Below are 22943 nucleotides of genomic sequence, written 5' to 3' on the forward strand. Positions count from 1 at the left end.
CGCAAAATACGCTCCCGGCCGGACTTTTATGCCGATTTTTTTCGTTTTCTCCGACCGTTTCGTCTTTTTGCACGCCGTTCGTGCCCGAATTGTGTAGTTGACGTCTTTTTAAATCCGTCTATATGCGTTTTTTCTTCGAAATAGGTGCGTTCGCCTCGCAATCGCGTTTAGAAATGACGCCGGCGACCGACCGTCTATAAGCGTATATATACAATACATGTATTTACACGTATATGCAGTGGCGTAACTGGATAAAAATCTAGGGGGGGGGCAATATAATTCATTCACCATAATCAAAACCCTGACCCCCACCCTGATTTAGTCTTAAAACTCATGTTATGGTTTAGAAACAAACAGTAGTTAGCAGGTACCCATATTGTTAAATATTATTAAGTAGGTAAGTTCAGTCGTTCGGTACCGTTTATCGCGAGCGGACGTTCGTTGCGTGCGTCCGTTATCGCATTTCACCAATGGCATTCTGACCACCCAACCTTAATATGTCTGCTTCTAAATCCTCGAAACGTAATTTATCTTCATCGTCTAGCAATGATGGAGATAATAAAAACAAAATTTTTGTCTCGCCGAACCGATTTGCCTCTCTCTCCGAAGATGCCGATCCTCAACCGGAGGTGTTCAGTCCTCCGCCTGTCACAGTCTCGCCTCAAGCAGAGGACATCTCTACGCACACCTACATGGAACCGCCACCAACGACCAAGCCTCACATTCCCTCCTTCTACGTAAGTGACGGATACGACTTCTCTACACTCAAAAATTCCTTATTTAAAGTACTCGAACCATCGAGTATTTATTTCAAAACTACTCTCAAATACCTGATTATCCATCCTCGCAGTATATCTGCCTACAACGCAATCAGTGAATACCTAATGAACAATAAACAAATCAAATCTCACTCACATCTACCCAAGGGACTTAGACCGTATAGCGTTTTTATTAGACACCTCCGCCCGTCTACCTCTGTTGAAGACATTCAAGCCAGCATTACGGATAAAGGCCACGAAGTTATCCAGGTCACAAATATTGTATATCGTACAAATAAACGTGCATTGCCTCTTTTCCGGGTTGATTTAAAGCTTGTAGATAATAACAGCGATATCCTTGATATGGATTCACTGTGCCACACAAAAATTAAAACCGAGCGGCCTAATATAAAAATATCCCCTCCTCAATGCAAAGACTGTCAGGCCTACTTTCATACGAGTAATTACTTTCACCAGTCCCCTCCTTGTGTAAAGTGTGGGGATAACCATCTTTCCGCCAAATGCACAAAACCCCCGTCGACTCCCGCCAAATGCGCTTTATGCGCTGGACCACACAGCTTCCTACAAAGGCTGTCCTGTGTACAAGAATATTATTCAATCCCGCAAGAATTCCAAATCCGCAAACAACGGAAAACTACCCACTCCAATCAACCCAATGCCCTCATCAAAAAACCGATCAGTCTTTCCAAATTCCATTCACAATAATAGATCTTATGCCAACATCACTGCCAACACACCGCCTGAAGATTCGCCTTCAATTTCCATAAATAAGTTCTTCGAAGAATTCAAAACGATAATTAATCCATTAATCATTCTATTAACCTCTGTTCTTAATCGCTTACAACCGGTCACGGTATCAGTGCCTTAACTCATACCGATACGTATTCTATCATTATCTTTATCATATTATATACAATTCTATTTTTATTTTTATTTTATTTTATCTTTTTTCTTTTTGTTAATGTCAATATAAGTACTATGTAATTGTCGAACTGTAATAGTTTATGCTGATGGTTCTATAAAAATAAATAAAATAAAAAAAAAAGTATGTAAGTAGTATAAATATTATATACACTTATTTTATGTTTGGGGAACAATTAATAATAAATAAATAACCAACAAATAATTTTATTACTTTATTAACAAATAAAAGAAAGAAATAGGTATTGTATTTTTGTTATTTTAGTGTTAGTTTTCTGTTACCTACCTCCTATTCCATTCGAAACAAATTCATTAATTACTTTGTCAAAATCAATTGGCACTTCTCTTTGAATTTGTAATTAGGCTAACCCGGTTAAACGCTCTTGTCCAATGCTGGTTCTTAAGTAACTTTTTAAGCGTTTTAAGCAGGAAAATGTTCGTTCACATGTGGAAGTATTTGTTGGTATAGTCTTCTTAGATTTCGATGACAAGAAATCGACCAATGTCAATTGTGGTTTATTGGACATATTTTTAAAAAACGTAATATCGTAATAGGTACAAGTACAACTGTACAGCCCGGTATAGGGATATAAGCAAGACAAAATAATATGATAATTATCTTTATTATACTATTATCAGTTACTTGTTATTGATCTAAAATTAACCTCCCGTTCGGCCGTACGTTGCTGTAGTCATAATGGCGATTTCAAGATAATAACGTGTTCACGAATCACGGATAATAATAGTTACGAATAATGCGATTATTGCGATAACAGTAACACTGACAATACGTCAACATTATAATGTTGTTCAACAAGAGAAACCTAAAATAAATATAAACTTTTATAAAGTAATATGAGAAAAAAATATTTTAAAATTATAATATTATGTTAACAGTTTTGTTAAGAATACTTTTTAAATATGGATTATTTTGTGGGGGGGGACAAGTGCCCCCCTTGCCACCCTTGCCCAGCCCCACAATTACGCCACTGCGTATATGAGTACGATTTTTGCCTATGATTTAATAATTATTAACGGAAAACGCTTTTCACACACACCGTTAAATAGAGATATGGGAGATGCGCGTATTACAATCAAATTATACACGATAACATAGATGTTCATTGAATATATCGGTTTACGTTGGTTTTTTTTTCAAATTTTCAATCTTTTCTCTTTATTATTATTACTTTTATAATTATTATATACAACTAATAGATTTAGTTTGTGAATGTACCTATTGGTAAATTTTTTTAAATTATTCTACCATATTTCATTAAGGGCCTAGCCACACTATGCGTTTTGGCGGGTCCGGGTAAAACGCACCCGGTGGACCGGAACAACAAATCATATTGTTTCTAATCATAGGTGCCACATTAGAACGTTTTGTCGGGACCGGTCGATTCCTGCCGCTGACCGACCGCAACATGCTGCGGTCGGGCGGGAAAGAAGTCGGCAGGACGTGTTATCAAAACACATTGTTATAAATCGTGTATGCCACACTGTGCGTTTTGACCGTTGCGTTTTTGAATATTTTAATTTTACATATTTTTAAAATATTTAAATAAATACTAAAAAAATGGTTTTTGATACCGATAAATTCATATCATGTATTCAAAGTAACCCGTATATTTGGGAAATGGGTAGTAAAGAATATATGGATAAGTTCATCAAACAAAAAAGTTGGCTTAATATCGGGGAAAGCATGTATCCAGATTGGACAGAACAACCCGAATCTGAAAAAGAAAATAAAGGTAAGTAGAATATTATGTTATATTTTTAATTTTTTAATTTTTTAATTTGCAATATCATTTATTATTATAATAAATTATTATTATTAGTAATTAAAATAATTATTTTTAATTTCTATTAGGCACACAACTATAAACCTAAAACGACTAAAACTATTACATTTTTTAATTTATTATTAATCATGTTAATTATTATTAATGTACAAATAATAAAATAATAAAGGCACAAGTATTTTTTGAAATAATCAGTTTATAAGACCTTATACTGAAAATCTACGGCACCGGGGCCCATAAAATAGTCGGCAAAATAATCCCTCACTTTAATGCCTTCTGAACGAGTTCCCGTTCCATGAGCATCTATATCATTCAGGCTATGGGTTTCAGCTTCTTCAAAATTAATTCCATCTCTTTTACGCACAAAATTATGTAATATACAACATGCTTTAATTATAATATCAGTGAATTCAGGTTCCACTTGTATAGGAGTGTGCAACACACGCCATTTATTTGCAAGAACTCCGAAAGCACACTCGACTGTGCGCCTTTCTCTACTCAATCTATAATTAATACACGTCGAGTATCAGTTAGGTTACGTCCTGGATATGGCCTTAATAAATTTGTATGTAAGGCGAAAGCTTCATCCTCAATAAAAACGAATGGCTGTGGATTGTCGTTTGTATTTGGTAAAGAATTTGGTTCCGGAAGATTAAGTTTTTTTCCATATAGCATTTATCGAATGGGCATTCCTTAAATATATTGGAGTCCCCTTCTCGACCATAAGACCCAACATCAACTGTGATAAATTGTAAATTTGCAACAGCAATTGCCATAAGTACCACAGAAAAAAACTTTTTGTAATTGAAAAACAATGATCCAGAATTGCTAGGATTTTTACATCGGATATGTTTACCGTCAATAGCACCTAGGCAATTCGGAAAATTTGTTTTAGCGTAAAATACATTTGAAATCTCCAACCAGTCATTCATGGTTTGCACAGGCATCTCTGTTGGCTGTAAAACTGTCCACAATGCTTGACACGTGTCTTTAACTATTATCCCGATTGTACTTCTTCCAACTCGAAAATCAAATTTCAATGCAGCAAAATAGATGCCAGTTGATAAATATCTTAAATTAAAAAAAATTTGTTGTTTAGGATTTTTAGAATACATGTTTAATAAATAACTGTTATAAAATATAAATAATAGATTCTGAACGGAGCGAATAATATATTGATTCTACGATGATGTGTGTATTTTTTTTTGAGTCTGTATACACAATAAGTAGTCAAAAAATGTTTCGATACATGCAATTTTCATCAAATGTTTAATTAAGCATTTTCTATACATAATAATATTTTCAAAATATTTTGTCACTATTTAAGCTATTTATACGCATAAGAAAATTTTTATTTTGATTAGTTTTTCTAAAATTACTGTCGATAAACTTGTCAAAAAATAAGAAAATTTGTTACATACAAGGTCATAAATAGTTATTGGTATAATTAAAAAGAAAAGTTGAGCGTGATTTTACAATAGATTTTTATGAGTGTCTAAATTTAAAATTTTGACTTTTGAGAAGTTTGAAATACGATTGTAATTTTGTGTTTTGTCTATTACTTTTCAAGTATTCAAATATACAGACAATTTGTTTGTATATCATTTAGATTTTTTGGTTTCGCTATGAACTATTTATGAGAATTTTTGTTTTACATTTTGTCAATATTTGAACTTAAAATGCTTATAAAAAAAATTGTGAGTATAGTCACATGTGGATTTTTATAATATTTTTCATCTGCCTTTGAAACAATCTACTAGGAGCCTTTTATTAAAAGCTTTCTTTATCCAACAAATAAAATTATATTGATATTTATAGAAAATAATTTAATAATAATTATGGTGTATAGAAATGATAATATAAACATTCAGTCAAAATTGCATGTGTCTACGGTAATTTGTTTTAGAGTTACACCAAAAACCAAAATTGGTGTTCTCAAAAACCGATTTTGTGTAAAAATTCCAGTTTTTTCTTAATTTTTATTTTGTTTTTCACGGCACTTTTAAAAAATACTTGGACATTTTTATTTTTGACCCCCCCCCCCCCCCCCCCAAAAAGTACTAACCAGATTCACTTTCCTATCACAAAAGATGACGCTGTTGAAAAAAATCTAAGCATTTTTACTGTCCTAAAAGGTGATCACTAGGGTCCGGAAGTTTATGCACTAAAAACTACCGAAATATGCATGCACTTATGCGCTTAAATATGCCCTTATTTTTTTAAATTTATAAATATAAGGAAAAAAAAACATTATTATACTACTACGATTTTTATTCAAATTTCTTTGACAGGTAATTAAAAATATTATTAATTAATAATTAATATACATTTTTAAATATTGCAATTCACAATCAACGACTTTGATAAATTTTCAAATTTAAATGACCGCCGGTTATCTGCCAACATATTTTTGTATACTGAAAAGCTCCGCTCCACGTCAACCGAAGAAATTGGTGCGTATTTGAAATATAGTAGATCATCACAAGAAATATCTTCAGGTAAATTATCCATTGTGATTTCTTCTCCCAGCATAACTTTTGAAATTTTGGTTAGTATTTTGAAGCCCAGATTCTTCGCAATAACTTCTTCAAATTTTTTATAAATTGTAATGCCTTTGGAACATTTTATTGTATTTAATTTATTTTCTACATTCTCCACTGTTTTTATTGCGTCAGTTAAAAGAGTTCCCTGAGTTTCTAAACATGTAATAGCCGTAGTTAGAAATCCATAATATGTATAAATAAAAGCTAAATTAGATTCTAAATCTGTTTCTGACATAATTTTTTTAACTTTTCCAATGGCTAGCGCATCATCAGCATCTAATAAATGTACGACTTTTTTAATTGCTTTAAAATTCTCACAATAGTACATTGCGGCTTTTAACCAGGTTCCCCAACGCGTAATGATAGGAGAAGGAGGCAATGGTGTTTCTGGGGCTTCTCTTCGGAACAATTCAACGCGAGCTGGCGCCTTTAAGAACACTTTTTTCATATTCAAAATAAGTTCGTCAACTTTTGGAAATTCTGCACGAATTTTCTCGCATACACGATGCAAACCATGGGCGAGGCAGGTTATATGTACCATTTTAGAATAGAATGCTTGAATAGATTTTGCAGCTTTCACCATATATGGTGCTGCATCGGTCACAAATAAAATAACATCGTCATGGTTAATTCCATTTGGCTACAAAGAAAAAAGGGTTCTATCAAATAATTTACTTATTGTCGTGTGGTTGGCTTTTTCTAATACTTCCGAAGCAATTAAAAAAATTTTACCTGATCCGTCGGTTAGTAAGGTTCCAATTATCACATTCGCCACATAACGTCCTTCTGTATCTGTTGTCTCATCTATAGACACCCAGATTTTTTTATTAAGTATTTGATTTCTTATTTCATTCATCGTATCTTCGTAGCAATCATTGACATATGTTTTTCTCAGTGTAGATACAGATGGTATATCTTTATTTATGTACTTTTCAAGGAATAAACGTAGATGAGGATTTCCTAATTTTTCTAATGGAATATTTGATTTTAAGAATGCTTCTCATAAATACTTCAAAAAGTCAGATTTTCGTGTTGGAGTAGTAATAAGCTGTTGTGTGGCATTTTTATTTTGACGATTAGAGGCTCTTATATGTTTCTCAGTACTTAAGTGCTGAGTGACACTGAAACGTTTTTCGCACTTTACCTTGACTTCGCATATCTTACAAAATAATACACTCCCGTCGAACGCGAAAATATGTTCACCGAATTCAGTAACGTAATTTTTACCTCTAACGGTAACTGATGTTTTTACTTTCGGCATTTTAACACAAGTTAATCTAAAAAGGCGGACACTCGATATTCACTTACGGAACTACGGAAGACGTCAAACAATACCAACGAGAAATAACGAACTGACTGCATTCTATAATCGTGTTATTGTAATAATCCCAATAACAGAAAATATCAGCACTTTTCTAAAAATAAATATATTTAATTGAAAATATATTGTAGAATACCCGTTATCGGGCCGCCGCCGTGCGCCGCGCCGCCAATACAACTATAAATAATTTGGTATTGTTTTATTTTTTTATCAATAGGACATTCAGAAGTAATTTATTTTGTGAATTACATACCATTTGACTCTAATATGCAGTTAATATCAAAAAAGTTGTAAAATATGCGAATAAATAAAAAAACCTCAAAATATGCAATTATATGCAAAATAAAATTTTGTATTTGGATTTGTTTAAGTATAATTCAAATTTGTAGCTTATCTAGCAATTTTTTAGTCCATTCAGTAAAAACATGCAAATGCATGAACTTCCGGGCCCTAGTGATCACAGACGAAAAAAAAATAAGAACACAGATAATTGTAAAACCAATACATACATCGCTCCGCTCAGAATCTAAAATGTAGTAAATTATGTTAATATTAATAGATAAATAATTAAACAATTGACGTTTTGAGGTATTCAACTCAATTTAAAATTCTCTAATTAGGTACCTATTTATTTTTATATTATGTACAGTTAAAGAATTGAAAACCAAATGGCGGCATATTCGTGATCACTACTCGACATTTTTAAACCAGGCGAAAAGTGGCGATAGCGCTAAAAAAAGAAAATACGATGCAGAATCCCTCTCATTTTTACAGCATACAATTCAAAAAAGAAGGTAAATAAAATATATTTTAGGTATTCGATGTTTAAATACTATTTTCAATAATTATTAATTATTATATTGTTATAATTATTTTTATAGTACCTATTTAGTTATCGGTATAGGGCTCCTCGGAAGCTAAAATAACCAAAAAAAAAAATGCAAATTACCTAAATATTTTTAATCCCCCCCCCCAAATTTTTTTTTTAACATTTTACACCTCTATCGGCTATATCACTATATTCACTTTCCTATCAGAAAAACGACGAGGTAAGAAATCGGAGCATTTTTAGTGTCCCGAACAGTGTTGGGATTATCTAGATAATTTTATCTAGATAATTTATCTTGGATAAATAACAATTTATCTTTATCTTATCTAGATAAATATAAATAAACTATTGACAACTATCTTAAGAATTTATCTTAGATAAACGATTTATTTATCTAGATATTTAGATAAATTATTCGAGTAAATACTTTTTAAATTAAAATTGTATTATTTTAATTATTTTTCATTATTATTTAATATTTTCTATGGGAATTGTTTTCATTGCTAAATAGTAAATGCTAATGGTAGGTACAAAAATATTTCTATCGGCCAATTCAACAATAATAATGGGATTATTTGTGTTTATTACTTTATTTCAGTATTATTATCTGAGTATTATTTATAGATATTATAAATAGGTACACACACTAACACAGTAACGCACATTACGCGGGTTAAACTGATTGGTGACTGGCTCTTTCCCCCTCACCCATCATGTAATTCCAAATAAACAGAATGATCCATCGAGGAAAAATAATAATATGATGTTATATTATAATAAATATTTTTGTTCATACTACTAACACTGGTCACTGATGCAAGACCAAATTTCTAACATTCACGAATGTTATGTCAGCTTGAAGTTTGAAGGTACTTTAAGTTGGTAGTACTCCATACAATATAAATTTTAATTTCTATTATTATGAAATGGCTAGATTTATAATTATTTTAGGTTATTTCCTATTATTATTTGTTGCCATTAGTAATGAGTAATGACTGGTGTAAATTACTATTTAAGTCTGTGATTGTTTTTTGAATGATTGTTTCTTACTTTCTCTCAGTTTAAAATTTATTTACAAAATGGATAAATATCTAATAATTTCGAAGAAGGCAAGTTCAAGTAAACGAACAATTCAAGAAGTAGATGATGACACTGCAGATGACATTGGTTCCAATCAAAATATAGAAACACCAGAACATACATCACTTGAAACCTTACAAAAATCATATTTGTTTAATGGACAGTTCTTTACTATTATACATTGCGACGGACTTAAGTTAATAGCACAATGCAAAAACTGTTCAAAAGTAATTCATGGTCAAAAAATGTCAACTGGAAATTTCCTAAGCCACTTAAAAGTAATTATTAATACCTTGATTAATACACATAGGTATATAGTATAGAAAGATTTAATAATTTAAAAAAAAAAATTATTATTTATGTCCTACGGTTCGCCTATATAAATGTATACATTATTTATAGCATAAACATAAAGTATTATTACATCAAGTAGAAGAGGCTCGAAGCAATGCTAAACTTTCAAATAAAACAAATGTATTTACCCGACCAACCAAAAAACTTACAAAACAACAGGTATCTATACATTTTTCATTTTTAATTTAAGTCAGGGATTTAAAAGTTATTTAACTTATCAACTCATAATTAAAAGACCTACAAATTGTATTTGAAACAATAATCTTATAAGAAACAGAAGTAAACCATTTCAATATTGTGTATTGTACCCAATCATTAATTACGTAGGTACAATACTGTAAATTGACAAATACATAACTAAAAGTAAATATATTATTTGGTAAATATTCTTTGGTGTAAGTTATTATTTTACATTTAATATGAGACCTTAAGCCTTTATTTACTTTATATTTTACTATTTTATTATATAGGTACCTTACAATAATTTATATTTGATGGATCAGATATTATATTATACCTAGACTATAATATGATTTATACAATTATGTTTGCATTTTTTTGATATCAATATTGAAATGCAAACTATAAAAGTGCATATCAATTTAAAAACTTATCATAAATAAAGACTGTAAAAAGAATATTAAAATGATTTTAATTATGTACTCACTGCAAAAGTATAAAGTATTTGAATATCTGTATTCAAAAACTTTTTCTTTCTTGTACTTTAGTAGTATTTAAATAATTTTATCTGGTATTGAATATTAATGTATTTTAAATACTTTCATAATTTATACTATTTATAATTATTATTATGGTTTATTCATAGATCAATTATTTTCTATTGTTTGTATAGTGTAAATATGAACATTATTATGTTCAATAGACATAATATACAATTTCTATTTCATTTTAAACAAATTATTGCTTTTAAAATATAACTTCCATAAGGCATATCAAAAATAATTAATTAAAAAAAAAAACTTACTCAAATACTTTTTAAAAGTATTCTTTTTTTCTATTGAAGTGTTCAAATTAAAATGTAGTATGAAACATAAATATTCTATTACCTATGTCTTTAAATCATTGATACTATATTATTAAATGCATTAATATTTGTTTCAGATAAATAAAGTAGTGTTTGATTATATCATTGATGAAATGAAGCCTCTGGTTACATGCGAAAAACCTTCTTTTCAAAAGCTAATCATGGAATTGTCTGGAATTACTGATACTGCTTTATTACCAAATAGAAAACAGTTAGCAAGTGATTTAAAAGAAAGATATACAACATACAAAATTACACTTTCAGAATTAGTAAAAAAACACTTATATATTTGTATCACTGCCGACATCTGGACTGCCAATAATAAAAGTTTCATGGGTATGACATGTCATTTTATTGATAATGAATCTTATGCAAGTCGTCACTCCTATGTTCTTGGATGTAGGAGAATGAAAGGTACACATGATTTCTTAAATATTGCTAAAGTTATTACAGAAATAATGGAAACATACAATTTAAATAATTCTAAAATCACACATATAGTAACAGATAATGCTACCAACTTTGGAAAATGTTTTCGTATTTTTTCAAATGTATATGATAAATATAAAAATATAAATGTAATGTAGAACAGTCAAATGAATATGATGTTGGAAATTTTAATATTGATGATTCAGATACTGAGTGTGCAATCGATTATGATCACGACTCTGAAAGTGATAATGAAAACAATTATTGATATTGAAAGAATTAATGTTGGTTCAGTGTTAACCAACTATTACAAAACTAATGAACATAAAAACTATAATCATTTTTGTTTACCACAACACATGACTTGTATAGCACATTCTTTAAATTTGATAGCCACCACAGATATTTCCAAAATTTCTGATGAAAATTATAATTGATTATCTAAAACTACTTTTAACAAGGTACAAGCTTTTTGGAATCTGGTTAGTAGAAGTTCAGTAGCTTCAGATAAAGTTTATGAATATTGCAGCTGTAAGTTTCCAATTCCAGTTATTACTAGATGGAACTCTAAATATGATGCTACTCAAAAAGTGTTATTACATAAAAAGAAATTGGATATCATATTTGATGTATTGAAGTTAAATAAACTCAAACCTAATGAGTGGTTATTTTTGGAAGAATACTGCCTTTTGTTGAAACCATTATCAAATTCGTTGGACAAGTTACAAGGAGAAAAAAATAGTTATCTTGGTTATGTTGCTCCTACGTTAATAGTCTTGAGAAAATTGTTAATTCAGTCAAGTAATGTAAAATACTGCAAACCATTAGCTTCAGCATTAATTAGTTCTCTAGAAAAAAGATTCAACTACATTTATGATTTAAGTAATGCAAAAAGCAAGAATTTTATTGTTGCCTCAATAAGTCATCCGAAGTTTAAAATGAGTTGGGTCCCAGTACGATATATAAGCTTATGTAAAGAATTATTTTTAAATGAATGCAATATATTTAAAGATGAAAATTCTATATCTGAGTCTGCATCTGATAATGCAGACAGTGATACTAGTGATGAATTCTATAGTAATTTAACTGGACATTTAACCACATTTTTTCATCCGCCTGCGCAAGATAGTGATTCAGCTGAAATTGATACAAGTGTTTCAAATACAGCTGGTGTTGAAGCATTAACATATCTTAACTCAAAAAAAAAAGAACTTATGTCACTTAATGATGTTCCAATTGTCAAACAAGTATTTCTTAAGTATAACACAACCTTACCATCGTCAGCTCCGGTTGAAAGACTGTTTAGTAAGGCCATACAGGTGTTAACTCCTAGACGTAATCGTCTTAGTGATGATGTTTTTGAAATGCTTTTATGTTGTAAGTCTACTGAATGATTTTTTTTCTTCAAATAAGTAGAGGAAACTTATTAAATTATGTTAAATTATGTTAAATTAATAAATAAATTGCAGTAATAGTAACATGTAACAATGTTAACCTATGTTAAAATGTATTATAACATTTAATTATGTACCTACCTATTTGTTTTAATTGTTATTGTGTTACTTCAAATAAAAAGATTTTTAACATGCAACTATGTTTAGAAGTTTATTCTTTATAACATAATTATTAATTATGTTCTTTTAAATGAATGTTTTACTGTTGTTTCTACTTTAAAAAATAATACTTCATTTGTGTATTGTAGTAGATAGTACCTCATAACTAAGGTGACCATACGTCCAGTTTTTAAAAAATATATATGGTCACCTTACTCATAACTCGTAAGCCACTAGCTGTGATTTATTATTCTACCTTTATATACAACAGATATTAATACTTATTTTATATTAATAATTCATCCAGATCTCTGTTCTATTAAAAGGACACTGAATTCTGTATAGTAGCTGTGTTGGTTACTGAAAATAGTATAGTTAAACATCTATGGTGAAAAATTAATTATATTTTTTCATATTATATAATTTATCTTAATTTTATCTAGATAAAATAGTTATTTAATTATCTTTATCTAGATAAAAATTAAATTTATTTATCTCTATCTTTATCTAGATAAAATATGTATTGTTTATCTTTATCTTTATCTAGATAAAAAATTAGTTATCTATTCCCAACACTGGTCCCGAAAGATGATGATTAGAATGCGTGGATTTGTATGCATTTGCACGTGTATGATTACTAGGGCAGTGAAGTTGTTGCATTTGCATGTTTTTTTTAAATGGTTATATTTATTGCTGAGTGAGCTTAAAATATGTTTCATTAAACTCTTAATTTAAACCAAAAAAAATTATATTGCAATAAATGCAATTTTGGTGATTTTTTTAATTTTCGTTTACATTTAAGATTATATAACTTAATATATAAAATAAAAGTAACTAAACGTAGCAGTGAACAAATTTCTATATTTGTTGTAATACCTACTTATTATTTCTATAGATTGATTATCGCATTTTGGTCGTTAAGATAAAAACTTGTCCCTCAATAACATATATTATCGTCTATTTATTTTATTATCGTCAAAAATCATCCGCACGTTTTTGTGGCACGTACTGTAGTGGTTCGTTATACTTTGTCGCGTCTATTTCGTCCGTTAAAATGCCAAAAGTCAAACCGATTAAATCAGCCATTTTAAAAAATTACGTATCAGAATTTGGTGACGCTATATTTTCTTCTGATGGCAGTATTCTCTTTTGTAGAATGTGTGAAGTGCAAGTATGTGCCGATAGACGATATATTGTGACACAACATCTAAAAACAGATAAACATTCTAGGGCAGTAAATAAGAAAAACAATACAAAGTCACAAGTTCAACAATTATTAACAAATACAAAAAAGTCAAATTTTTCGTTTGATCTGTGTAAAGCATTGATGTCAAGTAATATTCCGTTACATAAAATTAGTAACATACATTTCCGGTCATTTTTGGAAAAATACACTGGAAAAGAAATTCCAACAGTTACTACTTTACGCAAAACATATGTAAATGATTGCTACGATGATACTATGAAAATTATCAGAAATTATGTAACTGGTAAAAAAATATGGGTATCTATAGATGAAACAACAGATACAAGTGGACGTTTCATAGCTAACGTTGTAATCAGAACCTTGGAATTTGATCAACCTGGTAAGATATTTTTACTCACTACGGAAATTCTTGAAAAAGCTAACCATTCTACAATAGCCAAACTTTTTGACAAGTCCATGTTTATATTATGGCCCAATGGAATATGTCACGATGACGTTTTGTTATTTTTATCTGACGCGGCCCCTTATATGGTCAAAGCAGCTTCTACAATTAAAGTTTTATATTCTAAAATAGTGCACATAACTTGCCTGGCTCACGGTATACATAGAGTCGCTGAAACCATAAGAAGTAATTTTCCAAAAATTGATAAGCTTATCGCCAAAGTAAAACAAATATTTTTAAAGGCTCCTAACCGTATTTTATTGTTTAAAGAGAAGCTCCAGGTATTAATTTACCTCCTCAGCCCATTATAACCCGATGGGGGACATGGATAAATGCCGCGTCCTACTATTGTGAACATTTTGTAGAAGTAAAAAAAGTAATACAATTATTAAATTCAAATGATGCTATTTCTATTGAACAAGCTCAACATCTTTTGTCGGATAGTTCTATGGAAACCAACTTGGCATTCATTCATTCCAATTATGGTTTCATACCAGCAGAAATCACTAAACTCGAAACCCAACATGTTCCATTAATCGAAGCTTTATCTATAGTTAAAAACGTTGAAACTAAAATAGAAAAAATTACGGGACAAAATGGAATATTAATAAACCAGAAATTCAAAACTATTTTACAAAAAAATGAAGGATATCAAATAATTTTTCGTATATCAAAAATTCTAAGTGGAGAAATACAGTCAATGGAGGGCTTGCCAGAAGACTTGACCAACAACGATTTAATCTATTTCAAGTACGCGCCAATAACAACTACTGACGTAGAAAGAAGTTTCTCCCGATACAAAAATTTGTTGTGCGATAACAGACGATCATTCGATTTTGAAAACTTAAAAAAATCATTTGTAGTGCAATGCAATAATGTAAGCAATATTCATATTTAATTTTTATTATTATTATGTATTAATATATTTAATTTTATTGATTATAATTAAATTTTTTTAATTTTTTCAATGCAATTTTTAAATTTATAAGTGCAATTTTTAATATATTTTAATGCAATAATGCAATCAATTTAGTGTGTTTTTTAATGCAATAACTTCACTGCCCTAATGATTACTATGATATGCTAAGTCAGTTCAAAATTTGTTTTATGATAAACCTATAAAGATTTAAAAAATTAAACCTTTTTAGTTCATATCTTTGCACATTTCGACATTTACCCATTATTTTATTTTTTAATAAGGGCTTATTTTACAATTATAATTGCATGTTTTTTTGTTGCTTTTTTTTGAAATTTTTGAAATATATAGGTACTATTATAATAAAAGAAAGAATATTATAATTTTATAGTTTCGATTAATATTAAAATAAAATATGTATAGGTATATGTTGATAGGTATAACATTGAATTTTATTGTAACAAAAAAAATATTACTTTATATAGAACGACGGGTAATTTTACTGAAGAACACGAAGAAAACGAAGAAAGGGATTCTTACCTCAATGTTGATTCAGATGGATGTGAAGGGGATGAGGTGATAATGTCGACTTCAAATTACCAAAAACAGAATTCTAAAACCTCAACGATAAAGTTAAAAACAAAAAACCAAATGACACAATTTCAGAGAGTGCTTTTAAATTCATTATCCGCTTCCGCTTCTGAAGAAGACAATGTAAATTCTGATCCAGATAAAGCCTTTTTATTTTCCTTGTTACCGGACTATAAAAAATTAAATTGTGACCAAAAAATGGATTTTCGATTACAAACATTACAGTTTTTCAAAAATATTTCCACACAAGCCAAGAAACTCAACCGTCTCAACCTACCGTTTTCCAATGCAATCAAACTCCGTCAAATGTTCATCAAATCACTCCACCATCATCATATCCATTTCAAAATCAATCATTTTCATACTTACCATATGGTCTTGGTTTCCCCGATAATCAACCTATTGTCCCACAAACTTCTCTATCCTCATATGAAACTACTCTCAATCCACCGCATTCCCAAATTAATAATCCTTATACATCCTCCTCCTATCCAATGACTTCCGAGCAATCCGAACGCATTCAAAATAAAGAACAACATAAATAATATGATATTTGTGTATTTTTAATGTCAAATTTAAAAAAAAAATTATTTATTATTTTCTATTATATTACCTATCTAAATCAGATATTGAAAAGGAGTAAGGACCTTTAATATTATTAAATTTGTATTTTTTTCTGGTTTATTTTATATCGAAGTCAGATATTTAAAAAGTACTCCTTTAATATAATTAAATTTGTATTATTTATTTATTATTTTTTATTATTTTCTATTATACCAATCTAAGTCAGATATTCAAAAGGACACTCCTTTAATATTATTAAATTTGTATTATTTTTTTTTCTGGTTTATTTTATATCTAAATCAGCTATTTAAAAGGATAATACTCCTTTATTATAATTAAATTTGCATTATTTATTATTATTTTTATTTATTTCATTATTTGTGTTATATAAGTTATTTTTTATAACCATATAAATCGAAAATTATATTCGAAAAATGTATTAGTTTTTTCTTTCATAATTTATGCAACTTAATTTATTATTCGTATTTAATATTTAACTTACCTCAAAGTGATTGTGAGGCGTTCTTCAGCACAGATGGGAATACGAAATGTTGTGGTAGTTTTCGTTATATGAGGCCGTAGATTTTCCAATAGCTCATCAAAACTTGAGACTGAAATTAGATAATATTCGAAAAATTTTTCGGGTTACGTCTTATATTCTCAACAAATGTTTTAAATTGTTCGCTCTTTTCTCGATCATTATTCATTGGATGCACCCATACCTCCGCTCTACAGGTTCGTCTAACAAACCGAATTCCTCAGCTACAGCAATAACTTTAACCCTTTTTCGATTCATTCTTAAATATAACTTTCTAGTTATATTACCTATGATTATAATATAATATGGTATAAATTAATATATTGTAAAAGTATAAAGCCTACGAAATTAAAATATAATATAATATAATAAATATTACTTACTTGTAAACCAATATCAAATTATTTTTATTTAAAATTATGTAGTGTCTAAAATCTAAATAATATGAATATCTACGTATTCATTAATTATTGTTGAACTAGATGTTTTTACTGTTGAGTATCAAATGAATCAAGTCTGTTCTATACGACTGTTTGGACTGTTGTGATCAATGAAAATATGAAAAAATTGGTGGGAGAAAGCTGTTTTGGCAGGAACAAAACCGCATAGTGTGGCATAGTGAATACCGTCCGGTCAAAACGACCTTTATTAGTAAACAAATTTTAAACGTCGGACACGGAACGGTTATGTGTAAATAGACCTAACCAACATAATATTATTAAACACTTTATTGTTATGTTGTATTGTCGTTAAATAATAATTAAAAAAATCCATGTATAATAGATACAATTAGGGCCTAGCCACACTATGCGTTTTGGCGGGTTATTCACACATGTCCGGTCCGTGTCCGGCCCGTATCCGTCAGTGGCGGTCAAACAGGTAGAGGGGTGAGGGGGATAGATCCCCCCCCATGACTTTTTTTCAATATTTATAACGATTTATATTGCATGCATATTAATATATTATTATAATAATATAATATTATTATTCTATTTTATTTTTCTAAAAGCAAATAATCATCTAATGCAAATTTTCACAGAATAATATGTCTTATGTCTATATTTAGAATATTCTTATACACTATGTCATTGTGTATGGTATAATAATTATTATTATTATCTACTATCTAGACTCATTTCTATGAATTAGACTATTATTATTTATATTTAGTTGTCTATACAACATATATGGAAATTACCTCGCTCGATAATCGAGAATATTCGATAACAAGTAACAACACCTTCCTCTCCGTGCTTTCCGATACGTATTCGTAGCTAGCGCCTGCTGCCCAGTCCATTAGTTGGTCATTTCATTTTAAATGTTGACTAAGAGTTTTGACTATAAGCCTTAATTACCGAGTTATCGACGTTATTATACATTATAGTTGTTATAGTTCATCATTCAGCCACAAATTTAATATTATTATCATTTATTATGAGCAATAAAAGAAAAGATGGCTCAATATTGAGTTTTTTTCAAAAAAAAATTAAACCGTTAGCTAATGTGGTCAATGATACTAATGATACTTCAGAATTAGATATTCCTTTGCCACAAAGAGTTACAGACGAGACAGTAGGGTCACAAAACCTAATTTTGGTAAGTACCTAATATACAAATTTTAAATTCAAAGCTGGGTAAGTTAGTCATTTTTTTCTACTAGTCAAGTTAAGTTACTTTAACATACAAACTAATGAAGTTACCATATAATTTTGTTTATGAAATTGTATTGGGCTGTTGAATTCAATACACATGACATTGGTTCTTATATTAATACTAAAAGTACCTTAACCGATGCTGATTAGGGGTCGCGGTTGTGAACGGGTATTAAAATACACGGGTACACGGAGCCAGGATACGCGGGCAAAAAAAATATTAAAGCCCGTGTATTTAATATCCGTGTATAATACCCATGTATACACGTGTATTTAATACCCGTGTATACATTGTATATTAATTCAGAATTCAGATATTCTTTAATATAAATATTTTTTTTGCTAACTTTTCCTAACTTTTTATACAAGTTTTTATAAGATTAAATAGCAGTAATAGCACAACAAGTTAATTATATTAAATACTCATTTATTATAACTATTATAAGTAATTTTTATAGTTATTAGTTATACTTAAAAATTAGTATGATGCATTCGTTTATCGTATAATATTATATAGGCATAAACACTATAAGCTATAATTAGTATAATAATATATAAGAGAGTAATATTGAAACTGGTTTTAAGATTCAAACATAAATATTCGCAAAGTTATCTTATCGTCAATGTTATTGCATTACATTTACGTACCTACTACCTATGTATGCTTTTTATCTAAACATTTTTGGTGATTTTAAAATTGTTCCATAGTCCATACTGTACCTTATTTGCTTGTGTTCACTATTACTACGTGTCACGTGAAGTGTAGGTCTTGACATTTGTATTATACATATTAAATATTCTTTCTTTGAAAAATGAGTTATCGATCTAAAAGTTGGGTATGGCAATACGGTAAACGCCAAGGTGATAAAGCTTTTTGTGATCTGTGTGACGATAATTCGAACAAAGTGTTTTGTTGTGCTGGTGGATCAACGGGATCATTCGGCAGACATTTAAAACTCATACACAATATAAGCAAAAACACTCAAAATCAAAGGTATGTATAAATGCAATTTATTTGTAATAATTCAAATAAAAAATATCGGGACATGTAGTAATCTGTTATTGAGTTGGTTTTTGTAAATCATACACGTATGTAATATACACGTGTAAATATATACATTAGACGTGTTTGTCATAATCCGAGTGCGCGTAATTTTCATTCGATTTAATTTATTTGTATTTAATATGCCGAAAATATTATATAACATTATTATATGGTTTATATTTTTTTAATACGACACACACATTCAATCAGTCCTAATAATAATTACATTAACTTTAACAATAATAATAATTGTAAATTATATATATAAATTACAATATTATTTATAATACGCTATATCTACATAATATATATTAATCTTATCATTCAACTATACCTATAAAATTGATTTAATTAATATTGTAATTACTGTTATACTTTAATTTATTTCCTAGTGATGATAATCTTCATGAAGTAGAAGAGTGTAATTTAGTTGATGGTTTAACACAGTGTACATCGTCATCATCAACTAGTTTATTAAATACCGATTGTTCAGCCTCATTATCAGAATTTCGTGAACCACCCCGTAAACGACGTAGAACTTATATTGATAAGAACTTTGAAAAGAAACCGAATTTGTAGTTCAGAAAGAACAGAAGAAATTCATCAGGCGTTAGCTAAAATGATCGCTATCAATCAAATGCCCTTATCCTTTTGTTCTAGTTCTGGTTTTAAACAATTTATGAGCATAGTCGAACCAAATTATATTATCTGTAAGGAAGGTGCTATCAAACAGAGACTCAAAGGATTCAAATCGTCGGTTGAAAATTTAATAAAAAAAGAATTAAAAGATGCCAAAAGTGTAAGTTGTACATCGGACTGTTGGTCATCAATAGCTCAATAATCGTACATAACAGTTACTGCACATTTTATTGATGACCAGTGGTGCCCCAAAACATACACCTTGACAACTCACAAATTAGAAGATCGTCATACAGCTTCAAATTTATCCGATCACTTAGAAATTACTTTTAATAAATGGGAAATCGACCAAAAAGTTACGGCAGTAGTTACTGACTGACAAAGCAAAAAATGTGTTGAATGCAATTAATTTACTGGATAATATTACAGAAAAAAATGATATAACATGTGCTGCACATACATTACAACTTGCTGTCAATAATGCCCTAAAATATGATAAAATAGATAATTTAATTCAATTATGTAGTAAAATTGTTTGTCATTTTAAGCGTTCAAATTTAGCTAGTCAATATTTAAAAGATAAGCAAGAACAACTAGGTATGCCAACAGAAAGTTTAATTCAAAGCTGTAAAACCAGATGGAATTCTATATTTATGATGCTTGATCGAATTTATAAAAATAGGTGTCCTATTTCAAATGTTCTTGTTGATCGTTCGTTAACTACAGCAGCGATGGCACACAAATTTGAAGTGTCAGAACACCAATGGACAAATGTAGATACGCTAATAAAATTGCTTAAGCCTCTACAAATTATGACCACTGTTTTTTGTGGGGAAAAATATTGTTCTAGTTCAATGGTGAGACCTCTTCTAAACGCAGTTATAGAAAAGCATTTAAAGCATAATATAAGTGATGATGAAATAGCTGAACATTTTAAAACCACTGTAATAAGAGAACTTTCAGACCGTTTTAAATTACTGAGGACTACTTCTAGTGTCGTATCTGCTAGGCAAATAGCTATACTACTGTTTGTTCATTAATTTAATATTATTATTGTTATTTTTTTAATTAATTAATATATATATATATAGGTACATGTTTATTATTATTTTGTTATTTAATTATTATGCGGTACAACTTTTTTTGTAAAAAAACTAAATTTAAATTCTTTAGATATTATAATGTAATAAAATACAAGTGTTCGTGCCAATATGGCCCTCGTTTTTATATGTGTTTATTATCAATGTTTTGTATCGATCTTATCGCGTGTATTGCGGCGCGGTCGATGATAGCAACCGCTTCGGTGCGCGCGAGGGATCGTTATTTTCCGTGATAAGTGTAAAAGTGTCTTCTGTAAAATTTGTTATGTAAATTGTACTTGTGAGTTGTGAATAGTTTAAATCATGCTTTCAGTGTCACCAAGGTTCTTAAAGTTTTGGTTGTGTATTTTGTTGTGGTGACACTGAAAGGTAATCTTGTTGACCGGCTAACGAAGCCTTCGTGTAACGTTTGTCGGCCAGTGGCCACCCTTTTCTCTCTCGTTTTGTTGGTTGGTGTGAAAGCACCTATGTACCTTTTTCTTGTTCCTGCTGCAGCTGTCAAACCACGTTTTCCTTGTGTGTGTTTGTGAATACTTCTTTTTGGTAACTATCGTTAGCGCATTTATTTGCCCATCATTTAATTGTTTTTCCCTTAGTTTAGGGTGGTCATTGATTGCCAGCAGAAGATTTGAGTTTTGTGAATTGTCGAGTTGTGTGTCCGCTGTAGCAGCTTGTTTTGTGATTTGTTTGTCGTGTTGAGGTTAGCGGCGTTCTTGGGCGTGTGCGGGATCAACCCTGTGTTTTATTATTCTATTAAAATTGATTATACGGATCCCGGCACCTCAAGGCGACATAACCTCAAGGGTAGGTATGTGGTGCACCAATAAATTATTATTATAGACCGACGGGTCTTGGTTTAGTTACCTACTATTATTATTATTACCAGCAACTTGACTGTGATTGTAACTATTGTTAATTATTATAAATTATTATTAATGTATTTGGACCAAGTGGTCACATAATTAAGTGTAAACGTTAATGCATATGTCTACCAACAATATTATTATTAATATACTTTAACCAAAAACAGTTGTCTTTTATATTTTATTACACTTGGGACGGTTTGCATCAAGTTGCAAATCCTCCCGGCCGTTAAGGCTCATTAATTTATTTACCTATTAAAGCTGAAGGCGAGCCAAACAACAAGTAAACAAATAAATTCTGTATTATTTTGTATACCTACTTTTCATTATCAATTATACTTAGGTGCATACACACATTTATTTAATTATTGTAATTTATTAATATTATTGATGATTGTGATTACGAATTTCGAACATATACAAAGAGGTAGTGAACACAATATATTATGATATGTAAACTGTCATATTGAGTTCAGAAAGTGGAGCAATCTTAGGTCAGCACTACAAAATAGTGAAATACGATTTTATTTAAATATATGAGTATTTAAGGTCACGGGTATTTAAATACCCAGGTATACACGGGTATTTTTATAACACGGGCTTTAACCCCGTCATAGGTAAAAACACGGGTATCCGTCTAGTTCATTACACGTGCAGGGGCGTATACAAGGGGGGGATGCGGGGGTCAGATCCCCCCCCAATAGGCCTTTTTTTAAATTTTATGAAA

At 29.8% G+C, this 22943-nt stretch overlaps 1 protein-coding gene across 1 annotated transcript; it reads left to right on the forward strand.

The window, feature by feature from the left end:
- Nucleotides 1-9277: 9277 nt before the first annotated feature.
- LOC132942408 (uncharacterized) lies at nucleotides 9278-12500 on the forward strand. Its single transcript, XM_061010746.1, has 5 exons — nucleotides 9278-9556; nucleotides 9681-9791; nucleotides 10755-11214; nucleotides 11265-11351; nucleotides 11656-12500. Exons 1-5 carry the CDS (start codon nucleotides 9278-9280, stop codon nucleotides 12498-12500), a joined length of 1782 nt encoding a protein of 593 aa, XP_060866729.1.
- Nucleotides 12501-22943: the final 10443 nt, after the last annotated feature.

Source organism: Metopolophium dirhodum, chromosome 1 (assembly GCF_019925205.1).
Source record: "Metopolophium dirhodum isolate CAU chromosome 1, ASM1992520v1, whole genome shotgun sequence".
Lineage (NCBI taxonomy): Eukaryota > Metazoa > Arthropoda > Insecta > Hemiptera > Aphididae > Metopolophium > Metopolophium dirhodum.